Source organism: Sciurus carolinensis, chromosome 3, assembly GCF_902686445.1.
Source record: "Sciurus carolinensis chromosome 3, mSciCar1.2, whole genome shotgun sequence".
In the NCBI taxonomy this organism is placed as follows: Eukaryota; Metazoa; Chordata; class Mammalia; order Rodentia; family Sciuridae; genus Sciurus; species Sciurus carolinensis.
In genome coordinates this window covers 63,606,891-63,633,238 of record NC_062215.1, presented here as the reverse complement: position 1 = coordinate 63,633,238, position 26,348 = coordinate 63,606,891, and the positions used below count along the sequence as shown (strand labels likewise).

The 26,348-nt window shown below is 35.4% G+C and overlaps 1 protein-coding gene across 4 annotated transcripts in view; it reads right to left on the bottom strand.

The window, feature by feature from the left end:
- Positions 1-26,348, bottom strand: part of Ssh2 (slingshot protein phosphatase 2) — a 244,715-nt gene that overhangs the window by 123,294 nt on the left and 95,073 nt on the right. For all 4 annotated transcript variants that reach the window (XM_047543369.1, XM_047543371.1, XM_047543376.1 and 1 more), the window contains one exon: positions 19,057-19,100. In XM_047543369.1, coding sequence (XP_047399325.1) covers positions 19,057-19,100 — 44 coding nt within the window. The remainder of the gene's footprint in view (positions 1-19,056; positions 19,101-26,348) is intronic.

Here is a 26,348-nt window from a genome sequence, read left to right as displayed (position 1 = left end):
GACATGGTAATCATCTGTATCTGTCTGGAAAAGAATTCAGCAGGAAATATATCTTATTCAGTTCTAACTTATCTCTTGAATTTAAACATGCTAGAGATACAGATTTTCATAGATATCAATTTCATAAATATTTATACTTGTCTTTTATAAAAAGGTTCCTATAGTGATGCCCCAAAAGTACACAGTCCTCAAAAGACCTCTCTCTGTCAGTGCCCATTCAGGTAAGGAAACCATGCTAATGCCCCCATCCAGGCCTTTATTAAGCTTTTCAAAGTTAAATCCTCACTTTGAACTGTAATATAGGAAATTGATAAAGTGCTAGAAAATGCCTTTTGGTTTTTTAAGAAAAAAAAAACTATCTTTGTAAAATGGGACACATTAAAGGAAATAATTCTTTTGCGACTTTTTTTTGTTTAAAAAAGTTGGACAAATTCCACTACTTTTCATAGTCCACAGTGTCAAAATGCCAATCAATTTAGTTTCAGCTCAATTTAATCCTTTAGACTCCACTGTTAGAAAACAAGGCTCTAGGGAGCAAGCTCTCTATACCTAAGCATTTAGGAATTTAAAAAATTATTCCAAATTAGACTGAGCAGCATTCAATAAACTAAGCTAGTTTTCTACTCCACATGGAATCAGAAGGGACTTTTCTATTAAAAAAGAAAGAAAAAAAATGTATGCACAAAAGCCCTAAGGAAAATTTGTTGCATTTCTTTATACTTTCACTGGAGATAGATTTAAAATGTAAAAGTAACAGATGTCTCTTTTATCCATTAAGCACTTTAATTACTATGTATCCATTCATAAGGTATAATCATACCTTAAATACTGAACACTTGGAAACTCAACATGCTGATCTGTTTCCAGAAGAGACCTTAAGTAATACTGCAATGTGATGTACACATGCTTTTGCTACTGTGACAAAATTTCATCATAGGTAGATCATTTGAACTGATGCCAAAAGCAGTGGCATATAAAACAGAGTACATAAATTCTGGTTCTAACATGGTCACTTAATAAACAGACTTTGGCTAAGTCACTTAACTTCATCTGTAAAAGGGTTAAGGGCTGGGGTTGTGGCTCAGTGGTAGGACACTTGTCTGGCATGTGTGAGGCACTGGGTTTGATTCTCAGCACCACATATAAATAAATAGAATAAAGGTTCATCAACAACTAAAATACATATTTTTTAAAAAAAAAGCATTAATAAAATCCTAAGAAATATCCCAAGATCTGTACTTCTGAGGTTCAGGAACATTAGAGAAATTATTCTCGTCCAATCTAAAGATCCTGAGAAATTCACTTAATCCACTTTAAGATAACAGTCACCTAATTTAAAGCAATAGAACTGGCAGTTTAAAACTCTGGACTTGGGGGGCTGGGGTTGTAGCTCAGTGGTAGAATGCTTGCCTAGCATGTGTGAGGCACTGGGTTCGACCCTCAGCAACACAAAAATAAATAAAATAAAGGTACTGTGTCCATCTACAACTAAGAAAAAAAACAAAAAGAAAAGAAAAACTCTGGACTTGGAATTAATAGGCTGGATTTGAATCCTGGTGACACCATTAGGTGTGAATTTTGAAGTTAATCAGTGACAGTATTACACCTGATTTATAAAATTATTCTGAAGAGTAATTAAGTTGATAAATACATATATATATGTATCTCTGTGTATACCTGTGTATGCATGTATATATGTGAGTATACACTTGTGTATATGTTTGTGTGTATGTATGTATATGTGTGTATGTACATAAACACATGTATATAACTCTATCCTAAAAGAGTGCCTGGCACAAAAATCTACCCTTTGGCCTTAATATCTGAAAACCTAAATTAAGGTCCACTATGCACCTAGGTTTTTTTTAATGAGAAAATGAAAATATTGGATTAGAGATGATCCTCTATGTTCTTTTCCACAAATCTGAAAAATAGCTAAAGTAAGCAGCATTAAAAAGTGGCAATGACTACTACTTTGTTCACAGGCAAACCTTAATCTGTCCCAGCCCTAGTTTCTTTAATCTAAAACTGGAGATGGTAATGTTTACTTTACAGGCTTGTTAAGATACACAGATGAAAGTGCTTTGTGAGCAAGACAACACCAAGGTTTCACTACTAAGTATCATCATCCATAAATTGCCCCGTCAGCTTCAGGTAATGGTTGTATTTGTTTTGTTTTTTAATCTTTTTGTTACCCAAGAGTTGACAATGTATGAAAACTGAAATGCATACAGACTTCCCCTACACACCACTATTTTCATCTAGAAAGTCTTTATTTACTATTACTCTGCCAGATGGTTAATTCATTAATCATCGCAACCTATAGTAATGTGAGATCTTCAGTGCTTTCTCTAGTTTGCATTTTTAAGCTCTTAAATATCTTTAACCTATATAATTTTATTTTTAAAATACCTGGTCATAAGAAAAAAATGATTATACCAATCAGAGGACCTATTTGTGTTTTTATGTTTTCTCTAAGGGCTTGATCTAATTACAATATAAATCATAATTAATCCCAAGTGTCAAAAGGGAGAAAATGAACACTTAAAAAGTTACAAAACAAAAAGCTTGTTACCTAGAGTAACACAACCTTCTGTCTCCTGTGAATCTGTAAAATGCTAGGATAAAACTCTCAAGATAATACCCATATTTTCAAATTTGTTGCCCAGACAACACCAAGAAGTAAAAGGTATCTCAATATTCTTAGTCAAAGGCACTCTTCATGTGATCGGATAAACTGAACTCTAAACAAAGGCTCTTAAAAGCAATCATGTTTTGCAATCACCATGTGGCTGGGTTTTTTTGTTTGTTTTTAAAGAATATCTGACAAGAGTTTTAAACTCGAACAATTTCACTGAACCTTTACATAATTTCCATAGAAGTTTCCACCATAAGAGCAATGGAGAACACTGAAAAGATCTATGTGTCAACTCCAGGAGAGCAGATCTCCAAGGCATTCATCATCCCCCATGGTCTTAACCACCATATGCTCCTGTAGGAAAAGATGTTGAAATGCTGCTTTCTTCAGATTACAAAAGTCCCCACATTCTATTGTTTAGTTAAAATAGTAGGCATTTATGGATCACTTTTCATATCCAACACACTTTACAGAACATTTAACTACTTAGTTCCCACTCTACATTTTGTTCCTTTTTTTTTTTTTTTTTTTTTTTTGTGGTGTTGGGTACTGAATCCAGGGGTTTGCATATGCTCAGTAAGCATTCTACCACTAAGCCACATTCCCAGCCTAAAGTTTTATTTTCTTAAACAAGTTTTAATAAATAAATAAAAGTAATACACGCTGAATGATTAAGCCCCCCCCCCACCAAAATCACAAAGGTAAGATGAAAGTCCCCCTTCCCATCCTTCTTACGGGTTGATTAATATTAATATTTTCAGCAAATTTCCTCCCATATGCAAACATCAGTATATTGTAGCTGTACTTTAAGAAACACACACACATAAAATTTTATTACATGTTATTCTGCTTCTCCCCCACTACCACCACCTATTAGTATATCATGAATATTCTTCCATGGTTATAGGAATATATCTTGTTCTTTTAAAGGAGTATATACTATTCTATTATAAGATCATGGGCTGGGGTTGTGGTTCAGTGGTGAAGTGCTTGCCTGGTGTGTGTGAGGCCCTGGGTTCAATCCTCAGAACCACATATAAATAAATAAATAAAAGTCCATCAACAACTAAAAATAAAAATTAAAAAAGGGAAACTGTTCCTTTTAAAAAAAGGATAAGATATACAATTTATTCAAACATTCCTTTACTGATGGACCATTTAAGTTGTTTTCAGTCTTTAGTATTACATAAAGTATCATTCTAGGCAAGCACTCTACCACTGAGTCATACTCCCACACTTTTTACACATTTTTTGTGCATACGAGTGAATATACATGATGGATAGATATCTAGAGGTGGAATTGGCAGTTAGTTTAAAATATTTTAAACACAGGCCAGATGTGCTGGTGAACATCTGTAATCCCCGTGACTCAGGGGACGGAGGAAGGAGAGGATCACAAGTTCGAGACCAGCCTCAGCAATTTAGCAACATCCTAAGTAACTCGGTGGGACCATGTCTCCAAATAAAAAATGAAAAAGATTAGGGTTATAGCTCAGTGATAGAGCACTCCTGGGTTTAATTCGTAGCGCTGCAAAATGAGTAAGTAAATAATTTTAAAAACTTTAAAAGAGGGGTGGGGTTGGGGGATGTGGCTTAGTGGTAGAGTACCCCTGGGTTTGATCTGTAGTACCAAAAAAACAACAACAACAAAACAAAACAACAAGAACCAAAAAAAACCCCACTTTTTAAAAACATCTTAGAATTTGGTAGATATTGTCAAATTGTTCTCCTAAAGTGTTTAGTTTATTATTTTCCTGTGAAATCTTAGTGTTTCTTCCTGCCCCATGATCTTCCTTTAAATCACATTTTACATGTTACATTAAAAAACTATGTATAGATAAGATATATCTATATCTATTACTAGTAAACATGCTATAGAAATTAGAAATATAAACTAAATTATAAAGAAAAATATTAAGAACTATATCACAGGCTACTACTTCCAAAGAACCACTCAGACTTATAATTAAATACATGTAAACTTAAACTAATTTGAAGATAATATAATTTAAAAAATATTTTTAGTTGTAGACAGACATAATATCTTTATTTTATTTTATTTTATTTTTTATGTGGTGCTGAGAATCCAAACTCAGTGTCTCACACATGTTAGGCAAGTGCTTAAACACTGAGCCACATTCTCATCCCTATGTTGTATTTTATTTAGAGAAAGGATCTCAACTGAGTGGCTTAGCACCTTGATTTTGCTGAGGCTGGCTTTGAACTCATGATCCTCCTGCCTCAGCCTCCCGAGCTGCTGGGATTATAGGTGCACCACTGCCCCCAGCTAAGATAATATTTGAATTCAAAAGATATTTTAAGATATGTTCAAATGCTAATGCTGTACAATAAAACACAGGTAAATGAATCAATTTGCCCAAGTTTATATAGCCATATTTCACATCCAGTTACTTATTCTTGCTCCAGAATCTGATTTTTTTTGGATATTGGGGATTGAACTCAGGGGTGGTTTACCAATGAGTTACATCCCCACACATTTTCTTTTTTAAATTTTTTTGAGACAGGGTCTTGCCAAGTTGCTGAGTCTGGCCTGAACTTGTGATTCTCCTGCCTCAGTTTCTCAAGTCACTGAGATTATAGGCATGTACCACTGTGCCAGGTAGAACCTGCTTTCCTTACCAGTATTCTGCAATGTCTTCATAATGATGGAGGTTCATTACAGAATAGGTTAAGCCTATTTGCAACAGGAAGAACTCCTAGGGACTTTGAACACCTACCTGAATGTACCTGATATTTTCTCCTCCACAACATCCTACATAAAGGAGGCATTTAATCTATTTGTGGATGATGATGTATGACCATCTTATTTGATATTTAAAATAAACCTACTAGCTGGTCAGGTATTAGCATTCCTTGTACAATTAAAAATGAACAAAATTAATATCTAGTTGATAAGCCTAGATTGTAGGTTTAGATGTGTCCAATTCATCTTACATATCATTGACAGATTAGCTGAATTCTGACTAATCCTAAATACCTGTATGCCAATTTGTGAAATGCTGATTACAAATGAATATGAGTTAAACATTTTTATATTATTCCTCACTCAAACCCCCAAGTAGTTTCTTATTCCCTTTCAGCTCAAGTCCAATCTCTTCCTTCAGGTTTTCAGATCCTCTATAATTTGAATCCTGCCACAATCCAATCATTATGGCATATAACCCTCAACTTCATCCCCTTTCCAACATTTTTTACCATTCTCCTAATACTAATTTTTGCTACACTTACATGGTTTCTATCCTGTCTTCCCATATCCAAGTCTCATTCTGTGTTCAGACTATTCCCTCTGTGAGACCACTTTTATCCAGCCTTTCAAACTATCATTTAAGGTCTAGTTTAATTTTCAGCTCTATAGTGTTTTCACATCCATCCTTACTTGATTCTGATTAAAATCCTGTGTATAGGTAAGGAGAGCTAGCTCTGATTATCAACTTCGTTTTAGAAATATGGAAACTGAGGCTCAGAAATTAAGGAATCTGTCCAACTTTACATAGTAAGTGTCAGAGTTAGGATTTGTCCCTAGGTCTTCTTATTAGGCCCAGTGACCAATTCCTATTTTCTAACTCCTTTAGAATTTATGAACTATGTTATTCAAGGTTTTATGATACTATACTACATATACAAAATGCAGAGTTATATACATATATAATTATTGCCTATATAAGTTATCTCTCTACTGGAATAAATCAGAAATCATAACTTTTTTTTTTCTTTTTTAAAATTTTACATAGACTTGCACAGTGCTAGGCAAGTCATAAGGACTAAATACATTCTGGATGGATGACTGATCCTTTATACCACACCCTACTATATCTTTCTTCAGGCTATTTTTCTTTCACACACTTCTAGGCTCTAGATAAACACTTCTAAGAAATGAGAACATTAATGACTGAGGTTCTTTCTCCCTGGGAGCTCAATCCCTCACATCTCAATCCCTGACATCCCATCTAGGGAGCAGCCCCTAAGATTACTTTTTATCTTTCATTATCTCATCTCTCTCACCTGAGGCCTCATGCTCTTGGATTGATGACTCTTTCATACAGAGAATTCAGTAGAGGGCCTAGAACACAACCCAGTAGGTAAGGACTTTATTTTTATTTTTAAGCCTGCCCTAGACTTTCAGGAGCCAAAAGTTCAAATTGCAACAGGATTGATTCAGCCCTTTCACAGTTTAGTACTATACAGTTTGTTTCGAATGGTCAAATTTCCAGGCCCTGGCTGAGAAGCATCATTATCTCTCTAAGCTTTCATGTATCAGCTTTCCTGGCTATATCTCACTTGCCTTATCTTTCTTCTCTGAAATCAGGTGAACTTGCAAAGTCACATAGGTACACAATTATACACTTCAATGACCATGTCAAATGTTCATCAAAGAATTGAAGTACAATATTGATGGCTGTATTTTCTCTGAGTTGGGCAAAACCAAGAAGTATGCAAGTTATGTGTCCCTCCCCCTCCCCCCCCCCCACTTCAATACTAAGGATTGAACTCAGGGGTGTTTTACTATTGAGCTACATCTCAGCCCTTCTGATTTTTGCGGTGCTGGGGTTTGAACCCAGGGACTTGTGCTTGCAAGGCAAGTATTCTACCAACTAAACTATATCCCCAGCCCCATCTCAGCCCTTTTAAATTTTATTTTTTTAAGACAGGGTCTTGCTAAGATGCCTACACTGACCCTGAAATTGGAATCCTCCTGCCTGGGCCTCCCAAGTAGCTGGGATTAACAGGTGTGTACTACTACTGTGCTCAGTTGAAAGTTATGTTTCTTAATCCTTACTAGAAAGAGGATACTTTGTGTCATTCTTCAGCTCTTACATCAGCTAACTGGGAAAATATATGGTTTTGTTACATTCTATTCATCCACCTCAGCTGGAATGCTAAGTGGACAATGGATCTCCTCCAGCTCCCCACAGTATCTGGGGTTGAACCCAGGGCCTTATTATGCATGCTAGGCAAATGCTCTATCAGTAGGCTCTGTTTCCAGTTCTTTTTATTTATTTATTTATTTTTTTAAATTTGAGACAAGGTCTCACTAAATTTCCCAGATTAGCCTTGAACTTGCCATCATTCCTGCCTCAGCCTCCTGTGTTGCTGGGACTACAGGCATGTGCACAGCAATTTTTCTCTAATGTAAAATTCATTTAGAAAATTATAGCTGATAAAGCACTAAAAATAGTTTTTTCAAAGTTTCTTAAGGTTTATATATACAATACATATATTTGGGCAAACAAAAAATTTTTCCTGACTAAAAGTTTAATAGTACAGGGATAAATAGATGGGTAGAGACTGACAAACCCAATAGAGCAAATGTTAACCTTAGAACCTAGGAGGAGTGTATTTGGGTGTGTATTACACAATTCTCCCAACTCATCTGCATGTTTTAAATTTTTTAGAATAAAATGCTGGAAAAACAACAAAAATCTCTTTCATATTTTGTCTATAAAACTCAGTGAGGAAGGGTATAACTGCCTTCTGGTGGTTAAAGATCTAGTATACGAACAGAAAAAAATAATTGGGCTTGATGGTGTAATTTCAGTTTAAGCTCTTGCGTAATATTGTCTAACCAACAAAAAGCTTTAACCTTCGTATTAACTGCCCTTTTTCTGGTCAGGAGTGGTGGGCAGGCCTATATTCCTAGCAGCTTGGGAAGATAAGGCAGGAGGATTGCAAGTTGGAGACTAGCCTAACTTACCAAGACCCTGTCTCAAATAAAAAAATAAATTTAAAAAGGACTGGAGATGTAGCTCAGCGGTAAAGCAAGCCTGGGTTCAACCCCCAGTACCACAAGAACAAAACAAAACAAAACAACAAAACCTGTCTCTTTTTAAAATTTTTTAAAAATTAAGTACTAGGATTTAGTGATTTTAAAGGTTTCTGAAATATATACTGTGAAGTTGTTACAAAGTTATAATCCTAATTTTGGAAGAACTCAGTAAAATTACAAAAAAGGAGTAACAATAGCTATTGGTTGTTGTATTAAAACAGGCACTTCACTTTTATTTCTCTCCTCATGGAAAACTAGAATATTCTTGTTCCTATAAGACAGTAAAGAAAATGGGCTCAGAGAGGCTAAAAATACATTCTCCCAATGCCTGTAAATAGATGAATAGTGTTTATTTGGTTTGTTTTGGGGTTAAACCTATGGGCACTTTACCACTAAACTATAGCCCCAGTCCTTTCTATTTTTAAATTTCACACAGAATTTTGCTAAGTTGCTGAGGCTGACCTAGAATTTGTGATCCTCCTGCTTCAGGCTCCTGAGTCACTGGGATTACAGGCTTGTGCCACAATGCCACACAGAAAAGTATAGTTCTTTATTCATTCCTTCTACAGAAAGTTTCTGAATGCCTTCTAAATGGGAGAATTCAAGGACACAATCATGAACGTGACCATGATTGTCCCTGCCCTCACGCAGTTTTCATAAGTGGCAAGAATAAACAAGTAATGTGTAACAATAGTGTTGAAGGTGCTGTGTATTATACAATTCTCCCAACTCATCTGCATGTTTTAAATTTTTAAAAAATTGGTCCTATTCCTTGTCCTTACATAGTGTGATAGAAAATAGTTATATACCTATGATCTATGCACATTTCCTGTTTAGTCTCCCCTGTCCCCACCCCGTACTGGGGATTGAACCCTCTGGTAGTTTATCACTGAGCTCCACTGCCAGCCCTTTTTAAATTTTGAGTCAGGTTTTCACTAAACTGCTGAGGCTGGCCTCGCTATCCTACCTCAGCTTCCAAAGTTGCTGGGATTATAAACCTGCACTGTGACACCTGCTGTTTAGTCACAATTTAAAGAATAGATGCTGTTCTGGGATAAATTTTCACTTTTATCAGGGAAATTTTTTTTTTCAGAAGTTTTTTTTTTTTTTTGGGTGCTGGGGATCGAACTCAGGGCCTTGTGCTTACAAGGCAAGCACTCTACCAACTGAGCTATCTCCCCAGCCCCAGAAGTCTTATTTTCTAATGAAAACATGACAAATATATTCTTGGCACTCTTTCTAAGAGTATTCTAAAAATAATACTGATATTCAACAACTGTTTATTAAATGCTCTTTAATTTCACTTTGTAAAAATTCTCCATCAGATGCTTTTCTTATCTTTTAAGATCATGAAAAATGTTAATGAAATATGAATATTAAAAGAAATTATATGAAAACACTGTCAATTTGAGAGCTAATTTGGGTTATAATAGGAAACCTTTCTAAAATGACTATTTCCTTTAAAATAAATTTAAAATAATCACACAAAAGGGATACATACATACACATACAGATGTAATTTTTCTTACCTTGAAATGTGTGTGTATGTGTGTGTGTGTATGTATGTACCAGGGTCAGAAAAATCATACATATCAGGAGATCCTAATCAAGGAAAACAACTTTTCTAAAAGTTGGTTTTGCAAAGTCAAGAGTTGAGGGAATATTTACCTTGTTTTTTTTTTGTTTTTATTTTTATTTATTTATTTATTTTTGGCTTATGCCATAAATAACAACATCTAGAAGGGAAAAAAGTAAAATTATTTGCCTAGCTTTAAAAGATATACTTAATTTCAGGGGCTGGGGATATAGCTCTGTTGGTACAGTGCCTGCCTCACAAGCACAAGGCCCTGGGTTCAATCCCCAGCAAACCCCCCCCCAAAGAAAAAGATTCACCTAATTTCATTATGGTTATGATAATTAGGTTTGCTTTTCAAACCAGATTTAAGAAGCATGCAGGAAAGGTCAGAGAAATATAAAATAAATAAGGTCTGTGAATACATTCTTCAGAAACAAAAAGCACTTGGGAGAAATGAAAATTATCACTGCCAGTTGAGTAGCTAGGAAAAGAGCCTTTAAAAATACACTTATCTCAGAGGGGATTCTCTCTACAGTAGTAGAAATCAAGATTGGGGAACAGCTCACTACACCCCCTGGTGGCCACACTTAAACATTTATAAGGAGTAGACCTCTGGGTAGAAAGAATAATCCTGCATGGTAGGAAATGGCAGGAAGCTCCATCAAGCTACAGAAGGGACAATAGCAAAAGACAGACAACTTCAATGTGATCTGTTACAGCTAGTTTCTAATACATGGAAAGCTCTACTTTGGGGGGTGGAAACTCTCTCTCTCTCTATGTATATATACATATCTCCCGTTAGAGGACAATAGTTGGCTCCTTTATGAAATGTTAATATCCATCACTCTATTTCTTAAAATGAAAAACAGGTGAGGGAGCATTTTACCATCGAATGGGTCAGGAAAACAAGTTTCTTGTACTGTATTTGTAACTTTTCTGTAAGTAGGAGATTGGTTCAAAACTTAAAAAAATAAAAGGTTAGGATTAAATTATCAGCTCATATTTACAATGGCCCTTCCTTTTCTCTACTTTTTTTTAAAGTATAGCACTCATATTCTTCATATATTGACACAGAAGTATACTAGCCTTCCTTTCACAGATGCAAGATGACCAATATAATTTTTATCATAATATTTATTTAAAAATATTTTATATAAGCTTTATTTATATAACTTGCATAAACATAAAATTCACTTTTTTTTTATCCATAGCTAGAGATCAAAACCAAGGCTTGAGCATACTAGGCAAGTGCTCTACCACTGAGCTACATCCCCAGCCCTTTTTAAAAATTTTATTTTGAGACAGGGTCTCACTTAAGTTGCCCAGGCTGGCCTCGAACTTGAGATCCTCCTGCCTCATCCTCCTGAGTAGCTGGGATTATAGGTGTACATCATCACACTTGGCTGTCATCATATTTAAATTCATAGAAAAAATTATATCTACAAATAGACTGAAATTAAGTGAAGATGCACAAAGGACATTAAAAAAAAATGATGAAGTACCAGAAACAAATATCTGGAGGAAAAATTTGATCACAAATTAAATTAATAACACAGTGCCAGTGCAAAACTATCTCTTATCTGAGGACCTGTCCTTATTCTATGAATCTTGCAAGGCGGAAGGCAGTGGTGCTGGGAATTGAACCCAGAGCCTTGCCCATGCCATTCTAATGCTGAGCTACATTCTGAGCAAACCCTTATGTTTTAACTGTATTCAAATTTTTCTATTTGAATATTGTCCTTTGTTTCACATGTTCAAAGTTGAACTTTTCATATATCTTCTCACAAGAGTTCTCTTTCTCAACTATATTAATTCTACAAAAGATATCAACATTCTTGTATTCTTATTCATTCACTTAGTAAGCCTTTACTGAGTGACAAATATATGCTAACTGTTGTAGAGACCAAGATAACACAGTTTCTGTCCTAATGTTGCTCTCAGATGAGGTCTAGCCTTTTGCCTAAATAGTCTCCTAAGTATTTTTCCTACCTATTTTCATACCCTATACGACATTGCCAGACTCTTTCTGGCAATCATGTCATTCTTTTTCTTACAGATCTGTCAAATCAAAACTCCTCTGCTTTTAGTATAATAGGCAATTATTTTCTTACTGTTCCTAAAACACATTAGCATCTACTTCCAGACTTCTGAGGATGTCATTCCACTCTTCATCCACCTGTGTTTGGAATGCTCTTCTATTCTTCTGTTCTCCTATCTAAATTCCATTCTTTCATCAAGACCCAACTCTTCTAAGAGATTTTTCCAGAAATACCTCTTATCTACATTGCTCTCTCTCTTTCCCTCCCCTCTACTGCAAATTTTGCTTTCATTGTTATTTTTTTAAAACCTGGGGAGAAGATCAAGTTTTCAAAGGTGTAGAATTTTTAAAGAATAGTGTTTTTTTTTGTCCATGGGAAACTCAAGGAATAAACTAATCTTAGAATGAAAAATAATTTCTTTACTCTTAGAATAATTAAAAGATTTCTGTAACCTATTATGTATTAAGAGGGAAAAGGTAATAATGGCACTGAATGATTTAAGCATCCATTTGGGTTTTGTTTGTTTGGAAAAGAAAATTTCCCTTGATCTTTGATATATTACTGTATAATACTATAAACTGCTGGTTCTAAGACAATTTGCTAAAAGTCATTCCTTCATGTAATTTTTAGCTTGGATATGGTACACAGAGGAATGGAAGCACTCTCCTACAATTAAAATTTTTATTTTCTAAGTTAACAGTCCAAAGTACTTTGTTTTCTATCATTGTTATCTTTAAAGAAGTGCCTTGAGATTTCAAAAATCTGTTTCAGTGGTATATGCCCTTTGTTCATTTTTACTTACCTTATAATTTTATTAGGTTGACTCATATGAAAGCTATTTATAGGTCAAAATGGTTGGATATTGATATTTTATATGTTTTAGTTTTGTAGTTACATTCCTGGCCTGTTATCCAGTTAGTAAAGTAGGTCATCATTCAATAAGGAAAGCCGTAAGTTGATAAATATGCAAAAGAACACTAGCATTCAATTTTGTCTAATTATCTTTTTTAAAAATATTTTTTAGTTGAAGGTAGACACAATACCTTTATTCTGTTTATTTTTATGTGGTGCTAAGGATTGAACCCAGTGCCTCACATTCTAGGTGAGCACTCTGCCACTGAGTTACAACCCCAGCCCCTCCAATTATCTCTTACCAATAAGTTAATAATATACAATCTGATTTTCTGTAATTATATTTTTATGTCTACCCTCTGAGAAAGAAAGTAGAGCCAGAATTTAAGTATCACATAAAGGAGCTAGTGTGGCATGAATATACTATTTATTTTTTAATCATGGTAAAGTGTATACAATATGAAACCATCTTAATCATTTTTAAATTTTCAGTATATACTCAGTAGATACTTAGTTCAGTGACACTAAGTATATTCACACTGTTGTGCAGCTATTACCACTACCTATTTCAGAACATTTTTCATCTTCCAAAATGGAACTCCATACTTATTTTAAATAATAAATTCCCACTCCTACCCTCTCCCAGACTCTAGTAACCACTATCCTACTTCTAGTCTTTATGAATGTGACTCTATCTACCTCATGTAAGTGGAATCATATAGTATTTATATTTTGGGATAGGCTTATTGCAGTTAATATAGTGTCCTCAAGGTATACTCACATTTTAGCATGTCAGAATTTCCTTCCCTTTCCTGCAACATGAATGGAACTGGAGGACATTATGTCAGGCAAATAAGCAAGGCACAGACAGACAAATAAAGTTATGTTTTTGCTTATATGTTGAAGCTAAAAATGTTGATTTCACAAAAACAGAGTAGACTGACTAGTGGTCTTTAGAGGTTAGGAAGGGTAGCAGCGAGGGAGGATAGACAGAGCTTAGATAATGGGTACTAAGATACACTTAAATAGGAAGAATAAGTTCTGGTGTTCTGCAGCACAGTGGGATGACTACACATATCCTACAATTTAGGATATATTTCAGAAAGAACTGTAAGAGAGGGGTTTGAAATGGTAGATATGGAAGGAGAGGAAAATGCTAATTACCTTAATTTGATCATTATACATGGCTTACATTTATTGAATTATGACACTGTATCCCATAAATTTGTACAATTATGTTAGTTAAAAAAAAAAAAAAAAAAAAACTCCAGGGCAGGAAGGGAGGAGATAAGGGGGTAAAGAAATGGGAGAATGAAACCCATAAAAAGGACAAGATTTGCTCATCCCATGGATTCCGCCTTTGGGTCCCCTTCTTCCACCCGGGAGAAGTCTGCTTTTCCTTTTCTTTAATAAAGCTGCATTTTCCACTCTAAAAAAAAAAAAAACAAAAAACAAAAAAAAAAAAACAAAAAAAAAACTCCAAACAAAACTAAGTCCCACACACATGAGAATTTTCTTTTTTTTTTTTTTAAGGCTGAATAATATTCCAATGTCTGTATATACCACATTTTGTTTATCTGTGAATGGATACTTGGGTTGCTTCCAGCTTTTGACTATTACAAATTGCAAATATATATTACTAATGAATATGGGTATAAAAAATTTTGAGGCCTTGCTTTCAATTCTTTGGAGTATATAATTAGAAGCAGAATTGCTAGTAATTTGTTAATTCTATTTCTAATCTTTTTGAGGAACCACCACACTATTTTCCATAGCAACTGTACCATTTTACATTCCCACCAACAGTACACCAGGGTTCTAATTTCTTCTTATCTTCACCAATGTTTATTTATATATTTGGATAGTGGCCATCTTAATGGGTATCAGGTGGTATCTTACTATACTTTTGATTTGCATTTCCCTAATGATTAGTGATGTTGAGCTTATTGGCCATTTGCATATCTTCTTTGGTGAAATGTTTATTCAAATTCTCTTCCCATTTTTTAATTGGATTGTGTGATGGTTAATTTAATTTATCAATTTGACTGGGCTACAGGGTCCCCAGATATTTGGTTAAATAGTATTCTGACTATGAGGGTGTTTCTAGATGAGATTAACATTTGACTTAGACTGAGTAAAGCAGATTTGTCTTCCAAATGTGGGTGGGCCTCATTCAATTCACTTAAGGTCTGAATAGAACAAAAGGCTGAGTAACACAAATTCTCTCTGCCTAACAGTCTGAGTGAGAACACTGGTTTTCTGCTTTTGGACTCAAGACTAAGATTAGAACTCACATTATTAGCTGTTCTAATTCTTAGGCCTTTGGACTTGGACTAGAATTATACCATTAGCTCTCCTGCATCTCCAATATGCAGATCTTGATACTTTTCAGCCTCCATTACCATGTAAGCCATTTTCTTTTAATAAATCTTGCCCCCCACTCCTTTTCTTTCTCTCTCTTTCCCACCCCACACAAACACACTTCCTATTGGTTTGGTTTCCTTGGAGAACACTGACTAATAAAGATTTTGGTACTGAGAAGTGAAGTGCTGCTATGAGAAATACCCAAAAAAGTAGAAGTGGTTTTAGAACTAGGTAATGGGTAGGGGCTGAAAGAGTTCTAAGTTGCATACTAGGAAAAAAAAAAAAAAAAAAAAAAAAGATACTATGAAGGGTCTGCTAAAGGGAATTCTCATAAGGGCTCAGAAAGAACAAAGGAGAGCTACAGAGAATATTTCTATCTTCTTAATAACATAAATAAATCATGAACAGAATATTGGCAGATATATGGATGGAACATTACTGGACAATGGAGAAAAGGTGATCCTTGTTAAAAACTGGCAAACAACTTGGCTGAATTGTGTTTGTTTTCTAGTGTTTCATGGAAAATAGAACTTATAAGCAAAAGCACTGAATATTTAGCTAAAGGGATTTCCAAGCAAAGTGCTAAAGGAGTGGTTTTTTTTTTTTTTTTTTTAATGTTTACAGTAAAGTGCAAGAAGAGAGAAATGAACAAGGAATTATTAAACAAAAAGGAACCAAAACTTAAAGATTATTAGTTTGTCTATATTTCAAAAAACTGAGAAACTATTTGGAAGAGAACACAAACTATGTGGCTGATATACCATTTAATAAGGAGGTGAATGTGGGTGTGGACTACAGACCTTGTCATCCCTTTCAATAGAAGACAGAAGAGATGAGATTATGCAAGCAGGAACACTACCATCTGGCACTAATGGAAACAGAAAATGAGATGTAATGAAGGAAAGCTGTAAATATTCATTTCCCTTCCAAAAAAGGGAAGAAGGACCCCCAGTGCAATTCAGAGATAAGAGATCATCAGGGCTGCTACTCCCATCACAGGCCCAGAGTGGGGTTTAGGGAGTAAATTTGTTGGGGATTATGGAGTAAAGCTGCCTCTACCTCCACCCAGCAGAGTTGACAGAGTAGAGCCACTCCATGGATCAGAGGAGGTGCCACCCTATGAATATGGAGAAGAGAGCTTCAAACCAAACAGGATTATTCTCAAGTTTTAAGATCTAATGGAATTTGCCTTGCTAAGTGTTGGACACACTTACGATACAACACTCCTACCTTCCTTTTGATTTTCTCCTTTCTGAATGAGAGTATCTATTCTATGCCTGTACTACCAATGTATTTTGGAAGCATATAACAGATCTAGTTTTACGATTAATTGATGTGGAGGTAAAGTTCGGTTCAGGATGAATCATACCTGGTCTTACTCATATCTGATTTAAATGAGATTTTGGACTTTAGACTTTAGAATTAATTATGGAACATGTTAAGACTTTCAGGGACATGGAAAAATGAACTTATTTTTTTGGTACCAGGGACTGAACCCAACCCAGGGTGCTCAACTACTGAGGCACATCCCCAGCTCTTTTTATTTTTTATTTTAAGACAGGGTCTCACTAAATTGCCGAGACTGGCCTAAAACTTGGGATCCTCCTGCCTCAGTCTCCTGAGTCACTGGGATTATAGGCAGGTGCCTCTATCCAACAGAATGGATGTGTTTTGCATCTGAGAAGGAAATGAATTTTGAGGACCATGGAGGAAAATGTTATGGATTTAATGTTTGTATTCCCTCTCCCCCAAATTCATATGTTGAGGCCTTAAACCCCAATGTTATAGTATTCAGAAATGGGGCCTTTGGGAAGTAATTAGGATTAGATAAGGTCATGAGGGCAGGCCACCCATAATGGGATTAGTGCCCTTATGAGAGGAAGAGACCAGAGTTCGTTCTTTCTGCCACTTGAGGACACTGAAAGAAGGTGGCTGTTTGAAAGCCAGGAAGATAGCTCTCACCAGAGACCTGGAGAATCTGCTAGCACTTTGATACTGGACTTCCCAGCTTTCAGAACTATGAGAAATAAATGACTGTTGTTTAAACCACCCAGTCTAGACATTTTGTTATAGCAACCTGAGCTAAGATTGTTTATTGTTGAATTGTAGATCTTTATATATTTTTGGATATTAATCCCTTATCAGCTGCATGATTTGCAAATATTTTCTTGTATTCTGTGGGATGCCTTTTCATTCTGTTGACTGTGTCCTTTTATAAAAGTTTTATTAAATCTTTTCTTTTTCCTTTCATACTAGGGATTAAACCCAAGCACGCTGAGCAAGTGTTTTACCACTGAAGTACAACCCCAGCCCTAGTTTTAAATTTTCATGTAATCTAATCCATTTTTGTTCTTATTGTTGCCTGTAAACATTGGTCTTTAAAGTCATCATAACTTGATCTAATTATATTGAAAGATTACTTCTAACATGACTCTCAATGAGCAGCATCTGTTTAAATGAAACTGCCTTTAGTTGCAAGATATCCTGTTTAGTATTCAATTCCCTACTACAAATCACATTTGAACCCCCAAACTGACAAGATGAGTTCAGGCAGTTTCAATGAAAAGACTCAATGACAGTTTATTCTGTGGTAAGTGATGGAGAATGCCAGAATGACTTTTAGCAGTCAAATAGACAAAAATCAACCTCTTCCACAGCATCAAGGGACACTGAATTAGCAAGTAAGAAAAACTGCTTTGAATCAGACTAAAGCCATTAAACTGAGGAACAGCCTGACAGATTGAGTGTATTGTAAAGACTAGAAAAATATGATTTTCCAAAACGGGTGCTACTAGGTTTTTCTTTATTTCTTATTTCTATAAGTGATCCTTGTCTTGTGAATAGAAGTTTGCAAATATTCTGTGCTGCACACATTAATGAATTATTGCCAACAACTTTAAAATAGGTCTTTTGGTTTTTAATGGCCTGACAACTCAGTGCCATGAATATGAGAAAAGATTTTCATTGTTCCATCATTATGTAATTTTTTGGATATAAATTATTCCAGTAGATTCTAAGTTAATACATAAAGCCTGAGGTTAACCCAAATTTTACCTACTAGAAATTTAAAGATCCTTTGGAATCTTTTTTCATTCTAATGGGAATAAAGTTATGATGCCTCTGGTAAAATTTCAATTGGGTTTCTACCTCTTAACCCGATGCAGAAGAAGGGCATTTTACTGTCAGATCGTCCCCAAAAGAGAGTGAGAATTGAGCTTTAAGACAGGAAAAATATTGACAGTAGCCTCAGTTATTGACAAAAAGGAACTATGTTCATTTAAAGTTGTAGTTTAAAAGAGGAAGGTATACATCAACAAATACCTGATAATTAATCATTAAAGATGCATTCCCTTTAGCCAGGTTTTTTACAATGAGCATTATATTGTATTCATTCTTTGTATCATTTGAAATGGCTCACTGATTGAATTCAGAGGATACAAGTTTGGTTAATATTTAAGTGACCATCCAGATTTTACCAGGGCTCTTTCTTGTGGGAGAGACTTGGTTTTAAAGACTATTCAAATGAAATAACAGAAATAGTTTTTGTTTTTTGCAGCAATGGTGTCAACCCAGGGTCGTGTGCATGCTATGGAAGAACTCTCTCCCACTGAATCTGCATCTTTTTAAAATAATTATCATTTTAAATATTTCTGAGTCAGTAACTGGATTATTAAAGCAGTCCCATTTTTGTAAGATCAATGAAGCATCTTAGAAATCCAGGATAATAATCTGACAAGACTAAAGAAAATATCTAGGAAAAAATAATTAACAAAATGTTAAATGATATAATGAATACACATACCTCCTGGGCTGTGACCGACATTCTTCCTCCCCACTGTCTGCCTCCTGTATAGACAGAACATGAAAAAAAATTAAAACCTTAAGTTTCATATCATAGTATTACCAATGAAATTTCTACTAAGTTTTATATGTGGGAATAGCTTATTTATATCGTTCTACACTTAAACTAAATTCTCTTCATAAAAGGTGTCTTCTTCCAACCCAGGAGGCTGATGCCAATGAAACTTACTCCTGGAGGAAATAACATCAGTTTACAAATACATTTCATTGATAACAAAATGCTACTCATTAAAACAACCACCTTTGAAAATCAATTGAACACATTATGCTATTGTTATGCTATTTCAATTCCAAAATAAGTGATTAACAGCAACAAATTTCAAGATGACCTATGATTCTTATCTCCAAAGAACAACCTGAACAATGTACCACTTCCAAGTGCTCCTGATTAAACTGCTATCACCATCAACATAGTAGCTACTGCTCGTTGAATACTTCCATCATGCCACGCACTGTGCACAACACTTTTTAAGTACATTATCCTACTTATTCTTTAAAAACTCAGAGGGTTGATGGTACTATATTTTTCATTGATTCTCATACACACATAACAAAGAATAAATAAGTATAAAAAGGCATTTAATAATTTAACTGCAATATTTGGATTTTGTTTGTTTGCTTGTTTGTTTTTTAGTGGCACATAAAATAATAGTCTTAGAACTTTTTTATGTGCGTGCTGTACTGGATTGAACCCTGGGCCTTGCATATACTAGGCAAGCACTGTACCACTGAGCTACATCCCCAGCCCCATAGTCTACAGCAATTTAGACTCAACAGATACTTTACAAATAGAACAAACCAAACTTCATAACAGGGAAATAAGTTTTTCAGGGAAACTCACATGATGAAGCCAGAATTAAAACAAACAATATAATGCCTCCCAATTCATTGAAAACAAAACATTTACCTCTTCCTAGCCATAGTTAGGAATTACTATATATTATTATATTACACAGATCTTCACTGAGAAAAGAATATTGACATGAAGGAAAAGTGATAAAAGATCATAAAATTAGTGATACTGAGTTTTTTTCTTTAAATTTGTTCTTGACATTTCTTTCATTCATTCATTCATGGTACTAGGGATTGAACCCAGTAACACACACACACACACACACACACACTTGGTACCAGGGATTGGATTGATTCCAGAGGCCCTTAACCATTGAGCCACATCCCCAGACCTTTTTTATTTTTTTATTTTGAGATAGGGTCTTGCTAAGTTGCTTGGGCCTTGCTAAGTTGCTAAGGTTGGCTTTGAACTCACAATTCTCCTTCCTCAGACTTGGGAGTCACTGGGATTACAGGAATGTGTCACCACACCTGGCCTATTCTCAAATTTCCTAAAATCATTTTTAAACTAAGGAGTAGACAAATGTAGTTAATGACTCTGACAAAAAGAAATTCAAATATTTAATAAGGAGGTATATTTGTAAGATATTTTTCATTAGAGGGGACATGAGTTGCTACTATGTTAATATTCATATTTAAAGCTATACAAGTAACATTTTAGCCTTCAATAGGGGAAAAGATACTGGATATCTTTGATGGAAAATGAAAAACATATTCATTGACTCCTAGAGTCCACAGGAGACACAAAAAGTGCGACCCAATATCTACTCAAGAGGAAGGTAGGCATATTTGGAAAGTTGATAAAAAATACAGTATAAATGTATGGCACAAGAGGTCCATGTCACAGGAATTTAGAAGATAGCCATCACTGAGGATAGAGGATTCACAGGGTAAACTCAATTTTGAGTCCACTCTTGACTGTCTTGAAGACACAGGGACTGATAGGAAATTTGAGACCTGAGCAAAATGAAAGAACAACAGAAATACATTTGACTCCTTGTGGGTGGCAGTGAGCTCATTAGCTTAGTTGAAAACCAGGGCTTGTCTTGGAGTAGGCACCAAAGATAAACTGCAGGGGGCAGGGCTTTAAACTTTATCCATTGATGGGGAAGCCAGGGAAGGTATTTATAGGCATCTAGGAAAACTGGGTAGAATTACAAGTATGTTGAATTTGTGGCAATAAAAAAATTTCTTTATGGAAACAAGCTAAAATTTTTAAGACCAATCAATTTTTTTTTCCCTAAAACCAGAAAACACTGGCTAGTGTAACCACAGATGTCCACTAGAGGGCAGACAAGCCCAAGTTTACACTTGTAAAACTGGAGAAAGCACTGCATTTACAGAAAATACTGAGAGAACAAATAGTGTGGTGGTGTTGCTTCAAGACCATTTTCAGTGCCTTCACCCTTGAACAGAGCCCAAGCTATGAGACCAATCTTCCACAAAAATCTTTTTGTGGTATAAAATCCTGCTTTTGAAAAAAATAATATTTAGTTGTAGGTGGATGTAATACCTTTTATTTTTATGTGGTGCTGAGGATCGAACCCAGGGCCTCACACATGCTAGGCAAGCACTCTGCCACTGAGCCACAACCCCAGCCCTAAAATGCTTCTTAACTGCAAAATGAACCAAGAGGTTTTGGGAATCTGACTGAGTTGATAGACACAGGTGCTTATATAGGGCAAGCATACTTGGAATGCCAACAGCAGCACTCATTACTGGCTACCTTATCCCAACCTCAATCATCCATCTCAGGGACATCTTAAACACTGCCTAAATATCAATTTAGATTCTTCCATTTCCTTTTGGTCAACTAGAGAAAATTTGATCTTAAAGACTCATATCCCTTCAAAATTAGAGGTGAAGGGAGGGGAGGCTGCTAAAGAGAGGTTCTGATATGTACATTTGCCTCACAGGCTGAGGAGTTGTCATAATTGAGGGCAGGGGGGTGTTGGTGGGAGTGTTCAGTTCTCACTAACCAGGACAATCAATCATCAACATTTATAACTAAATAAAAGGATTGAGAATTTTTTAGAAGCCAAAGCTAGATTTTGCAAAGTACCAAAAACTTTTTCTGCTTTGAATTTTTGCCACATGACTGTCATTAAAGATGCAAGGGTAATCTAGTAGGCTGACTTTCTGAAGAAGTATGCCTTTATTTCCAACCAATGCTAGTACTACACGCATTTTCTTTCTTACATGTTGGAAAATGATACTATTTAGTTTCAAATATTAAGTATTGCAACTACAAGTGAATTTTCCTATACTGAAATTCTTGTGGAGTTCCCAATAAGCCATGCCATCTTGTCTCTTAAATTATGCTATACTGTTACTTCTGCCTAGAACAACTTTGTTTTCCTCTGCTTCCCTACTTCTATTCATCCTTCAGATTTGTATCTTGCATGTTCCTCTCTCTAGAGATCTTTTTTGCATCTAAGACCAGGGTTCCATGCTTTTTCCAAGTGCAACCACAGCTCCTTCTGTAGCACTCTAGTGCAGCAATTTTCACACTACCTGTTTACTTTTTGGGCACTGCATTATAAGGCTGAAGGTGGGAACTTATGTCTTGATCACTGCTGTATATTCAGCTTCCAGCAATGCTTAATAAGTATTTGTGGAATGAATGGTTAAAATAAAACAAAGGCCAAGTATTGTGGGACATATTCTTCAACAAGGTGTTCCATTTTCTATAATGTTTTCAAACATTATTTATTATATGATTATTTAAAATACAAATAATAATAATTCCTTACATAAGAATATTCATAGCCATAACCACCCCACATTGTCATATGGGCAATCATTTTAGAGACTTGTACAACTGACTTCTAATAGAAACAGAACAATGGGGCCACATTGTCAATAACAATCATAAATTACTGAACTAGATCATCACCCTATTTTTAAAGTAGTAGTTTCTATTTCGGGGTTTTTTGTTTTGTTTTGTTTTTGTTTTTTGGAACCGGGTATTGAACTCAGGAGCACTCAACCACGGAGCCACATCCCCAGCTTTATTTTGTATTTATTTAAAGACAGGGTCTCACTGAGTTGCTTAGCACCTCACTTTTGCTGAGGCTGGCTTTGAACTTGTGATCGTCCTGCCTCAACCTCCAGAGCCACTGGAATTACAGGTGTTCACCACCACACCTGACTATTTATTTTGTTTTAAACAGTCATATATAGCAATCTTTTCTTTCATAGCTTCTGGTTTTTACTTGCCTATCTAAATAAGTTCCCTAAAATCTTAGCTTACAATTCATTTATAATTCATGTATTACAATCAGAAAAAACCTTAAGATAGGTGGTAGGAGTCAGGCATGTTGGCACATGCCTATAATCCCAGCAGCTCAGGAGTCTAAAACAGGAGGATGGCAAGTTCAAAGTCAGCCTCAGCAATTTAGTGAGGCCCTAAACAACTTAGTGAGATCCTATATTAAAATTAAAAAAATAAAAAGGGTGTTGGTGTAGCTCAGTAGTTAAGCATCCCTGGATTAAATCCCTGAAACCCCACCAAAAAAAAAAAAAAAAAAGATGTAGCAGAGACATGGGGAAAATGTACAAATTCCTATTCCTTCTCTTAATTAGATGTCCTTTGATATATTAGGTAGAATAGACATGTCATCTAACAAATTTTAAGAGAGATATAATTAAGTTGAAAAATCAACAAACAAGTGAAATCTTCACTGGCAGGTGGCTACCTGAATGACACTCTCCCTTTCCTTCTTTGTACAGCAGCTTCTAATCTCATGTTACAGGCATGTCAACAATACATCTTTTTCAATGTCCTTTTTCTCTTGAGAGACCCTGGTTTTTAAACTGGGATACACCTGCCCTGGGTCATGACTCAAGCATGGGAGATTAAAGTCAAATAATGACTATAAAGCTTATTTTCAAGAGCACCAATTTTACGTGGTGGGAAGTAATAGTGTTATAGTAAAAGAGAAAAATATATTAACATTTGCATGAAACATAAGGTGAACCATAAGAATTCAAGTAATATATAGGATCCTTTAAACTCTATATCTCCAGACTGTCAGACATTTCTCATTCACTTTTCTCTGTTAGAGAAATTTGTCAGGTTTTTCTCATTCACTTTTCTCTGTTAGAGAAATTTCTGGTGAAAAGAACTGAGGAGCCCTATGGAAGACTGCTTTATGTAACTTTAAAATTAAGCCTGTGCCTAATTATGAGCAGTTAAGATACAAGTTAGATGCTGGGGTTATGCTACGTTAATAAATATGGAGAAGATGCTTAAAACTCTTAGGTCTAATTCTTTGGGTTTTTTTTTTTTATTTTTTAGTTGTAGATGGACACAGTATCTTTACTGATTTGTTTATTTTTATGTGGTACTGAGGATTAAACCCAGTGCCTCCCACGTGCAAGGTAAGTGCTCTACCACTGAGCCACAACCCCAGACCATAGGTCTAATTCTTTTATATACCACTAAGATTGCAGGCATGTCACTGTTGGACTTCCATAAACAAAAGGTTGGAAAAGTAGATTTAGGGGAAAAGAAAAAAAAAAAAGGAAGACAGGTAAGGAAGGCAGGCAAGAGGAAAAGAACAGGAAAAACGCCTACTTGTAGCGGGACATAGGTCTGGAAATAAAGCAGTCAGAAATCAAAATGGGATCTAACTCTTAATTTAAATTAGGCCTAGCTAGTGATCCTTACTAATACACTGAACATCATTAAGAGACCAATTATTAATACCCTTCTCCAGCTAATACACTCCTGGTTTTATTAATGGAAATAAATAACTAAGAAAAAACTTAATTGACAACTTAATATAGGAAGTCTTTAATTACAGTTGTAGTCCTCATTAACCTTACAACTCACTAAGTGAACAAAAAAATCACCTCCCCAATAATACAGGTCTAACTCGAACTGCATAAATAGGATATGTTGTATAAGAGGAAGGTAGCATTTCATGAGAAAAGCACTCAGTCATCTGAATTTCCCCTGCGATTTGCTGAAAATCAGCATCACCCATTGTCAATTTACAGACCCCTCAATCTACCTCAGACGCTTCCCAGCTATGCAGTCTTTTAAGCACTTACTGTTTTTCACTATTTCTCCTCTGTCTTATTCTCTCCTCTGGCAGCATTCTTCCTTACCCCTAAGGTTTCCACAAATCTTTCCCTCCCATTTTGCATAAACCTCATGAAGATCTTGATCTTTGAAATTTATATCCTGAAGTAATTTCAGAAAATATTTATTACTTATGCTCTAAATCCCCAACATACCAATTAAGAGTTTAAGAGAAAAGAAAGTGCTATAACCAACTTTATAAATGAGAATAATTTTGAAAACATCCATCTTCATTGTCACTAAATATATCTTCTGAAGAAACTCGCACAGTCCCAGTAGGGAGTTATATGTGTAAACTCAAAGGATCTGTAAAGGTACCGGCATAAAAATATGATTGTGGGAAGCAAAGGTAAATTTGAATAACTCCACTGCATAGATAACTTTAGTTAATCAATGAAATGTTCATAAATACTTAATCCTTGACCTATATAAGTGAACAGTTTAAAACAGTTTCACATGAGTAAAACAAAATCTGTTTTCAAATATTTCTCCAGTTGAAGTCAAAATAATTTTTAAACCACTGTATTTTACATGAATTAATCCTATGACATTTCCATACCAGGGAGGTTGGACAAATAATTCAAGACATGGTTCTTGCCCTCATATTGATTAAAATCACAACCCAGATGACATAATAGTTATGTGACTAGTTTGAAGAGGCAAAACAAATATAAACTGAATGTGAACTGAAGGATAGATCACAGGTTGTAAACAACCAACTTTTGTTTTATACTTCATTTTAAAAGGTTACTGTGAGAAAAGCAAGATCTGTTTCTAGACAACTCTTAACACTTTAAAATTACTCCAAATGAATCCATGACAGAAAGATGGAACATGAACCTTTAGACTTACATATCCATTCATTCAAGAGATATCTCTAGGGGCTGGGGAGATAGCTCAGTCGGTAGAGTGCTTGCCTTGCAAGCACCCCACCCCCCAAAAAAAGAGATATCTCTTTCCATGTGTGTATGTTGTAGGGCCGGGAGGTGGAATGTGGGCACTAGAGTTTGAACCCAGGACTTCTCACATGCTAGACAAGCACTCTACCATCAAAAGACATGTATGTCTCTAGGCACTGTGCTAGGTGTTGGGGACAAAATAAATCCAGTCCCTGCTTAAGTGTGATGAAGGAGACAAGCGAATAATTACATAGCAAAAGTAAAACTGCAGCAGGGCAAGGTGGCACATGCCTGTAATCCCAGCGGTTCCAGAGGCTGAGGCAGGAAGATCGTGAGTTCAAAGCCAGCCTCAGCAAAAGCAAGGCACTAAGCAGCTCAGTGAGACTGTCTCTA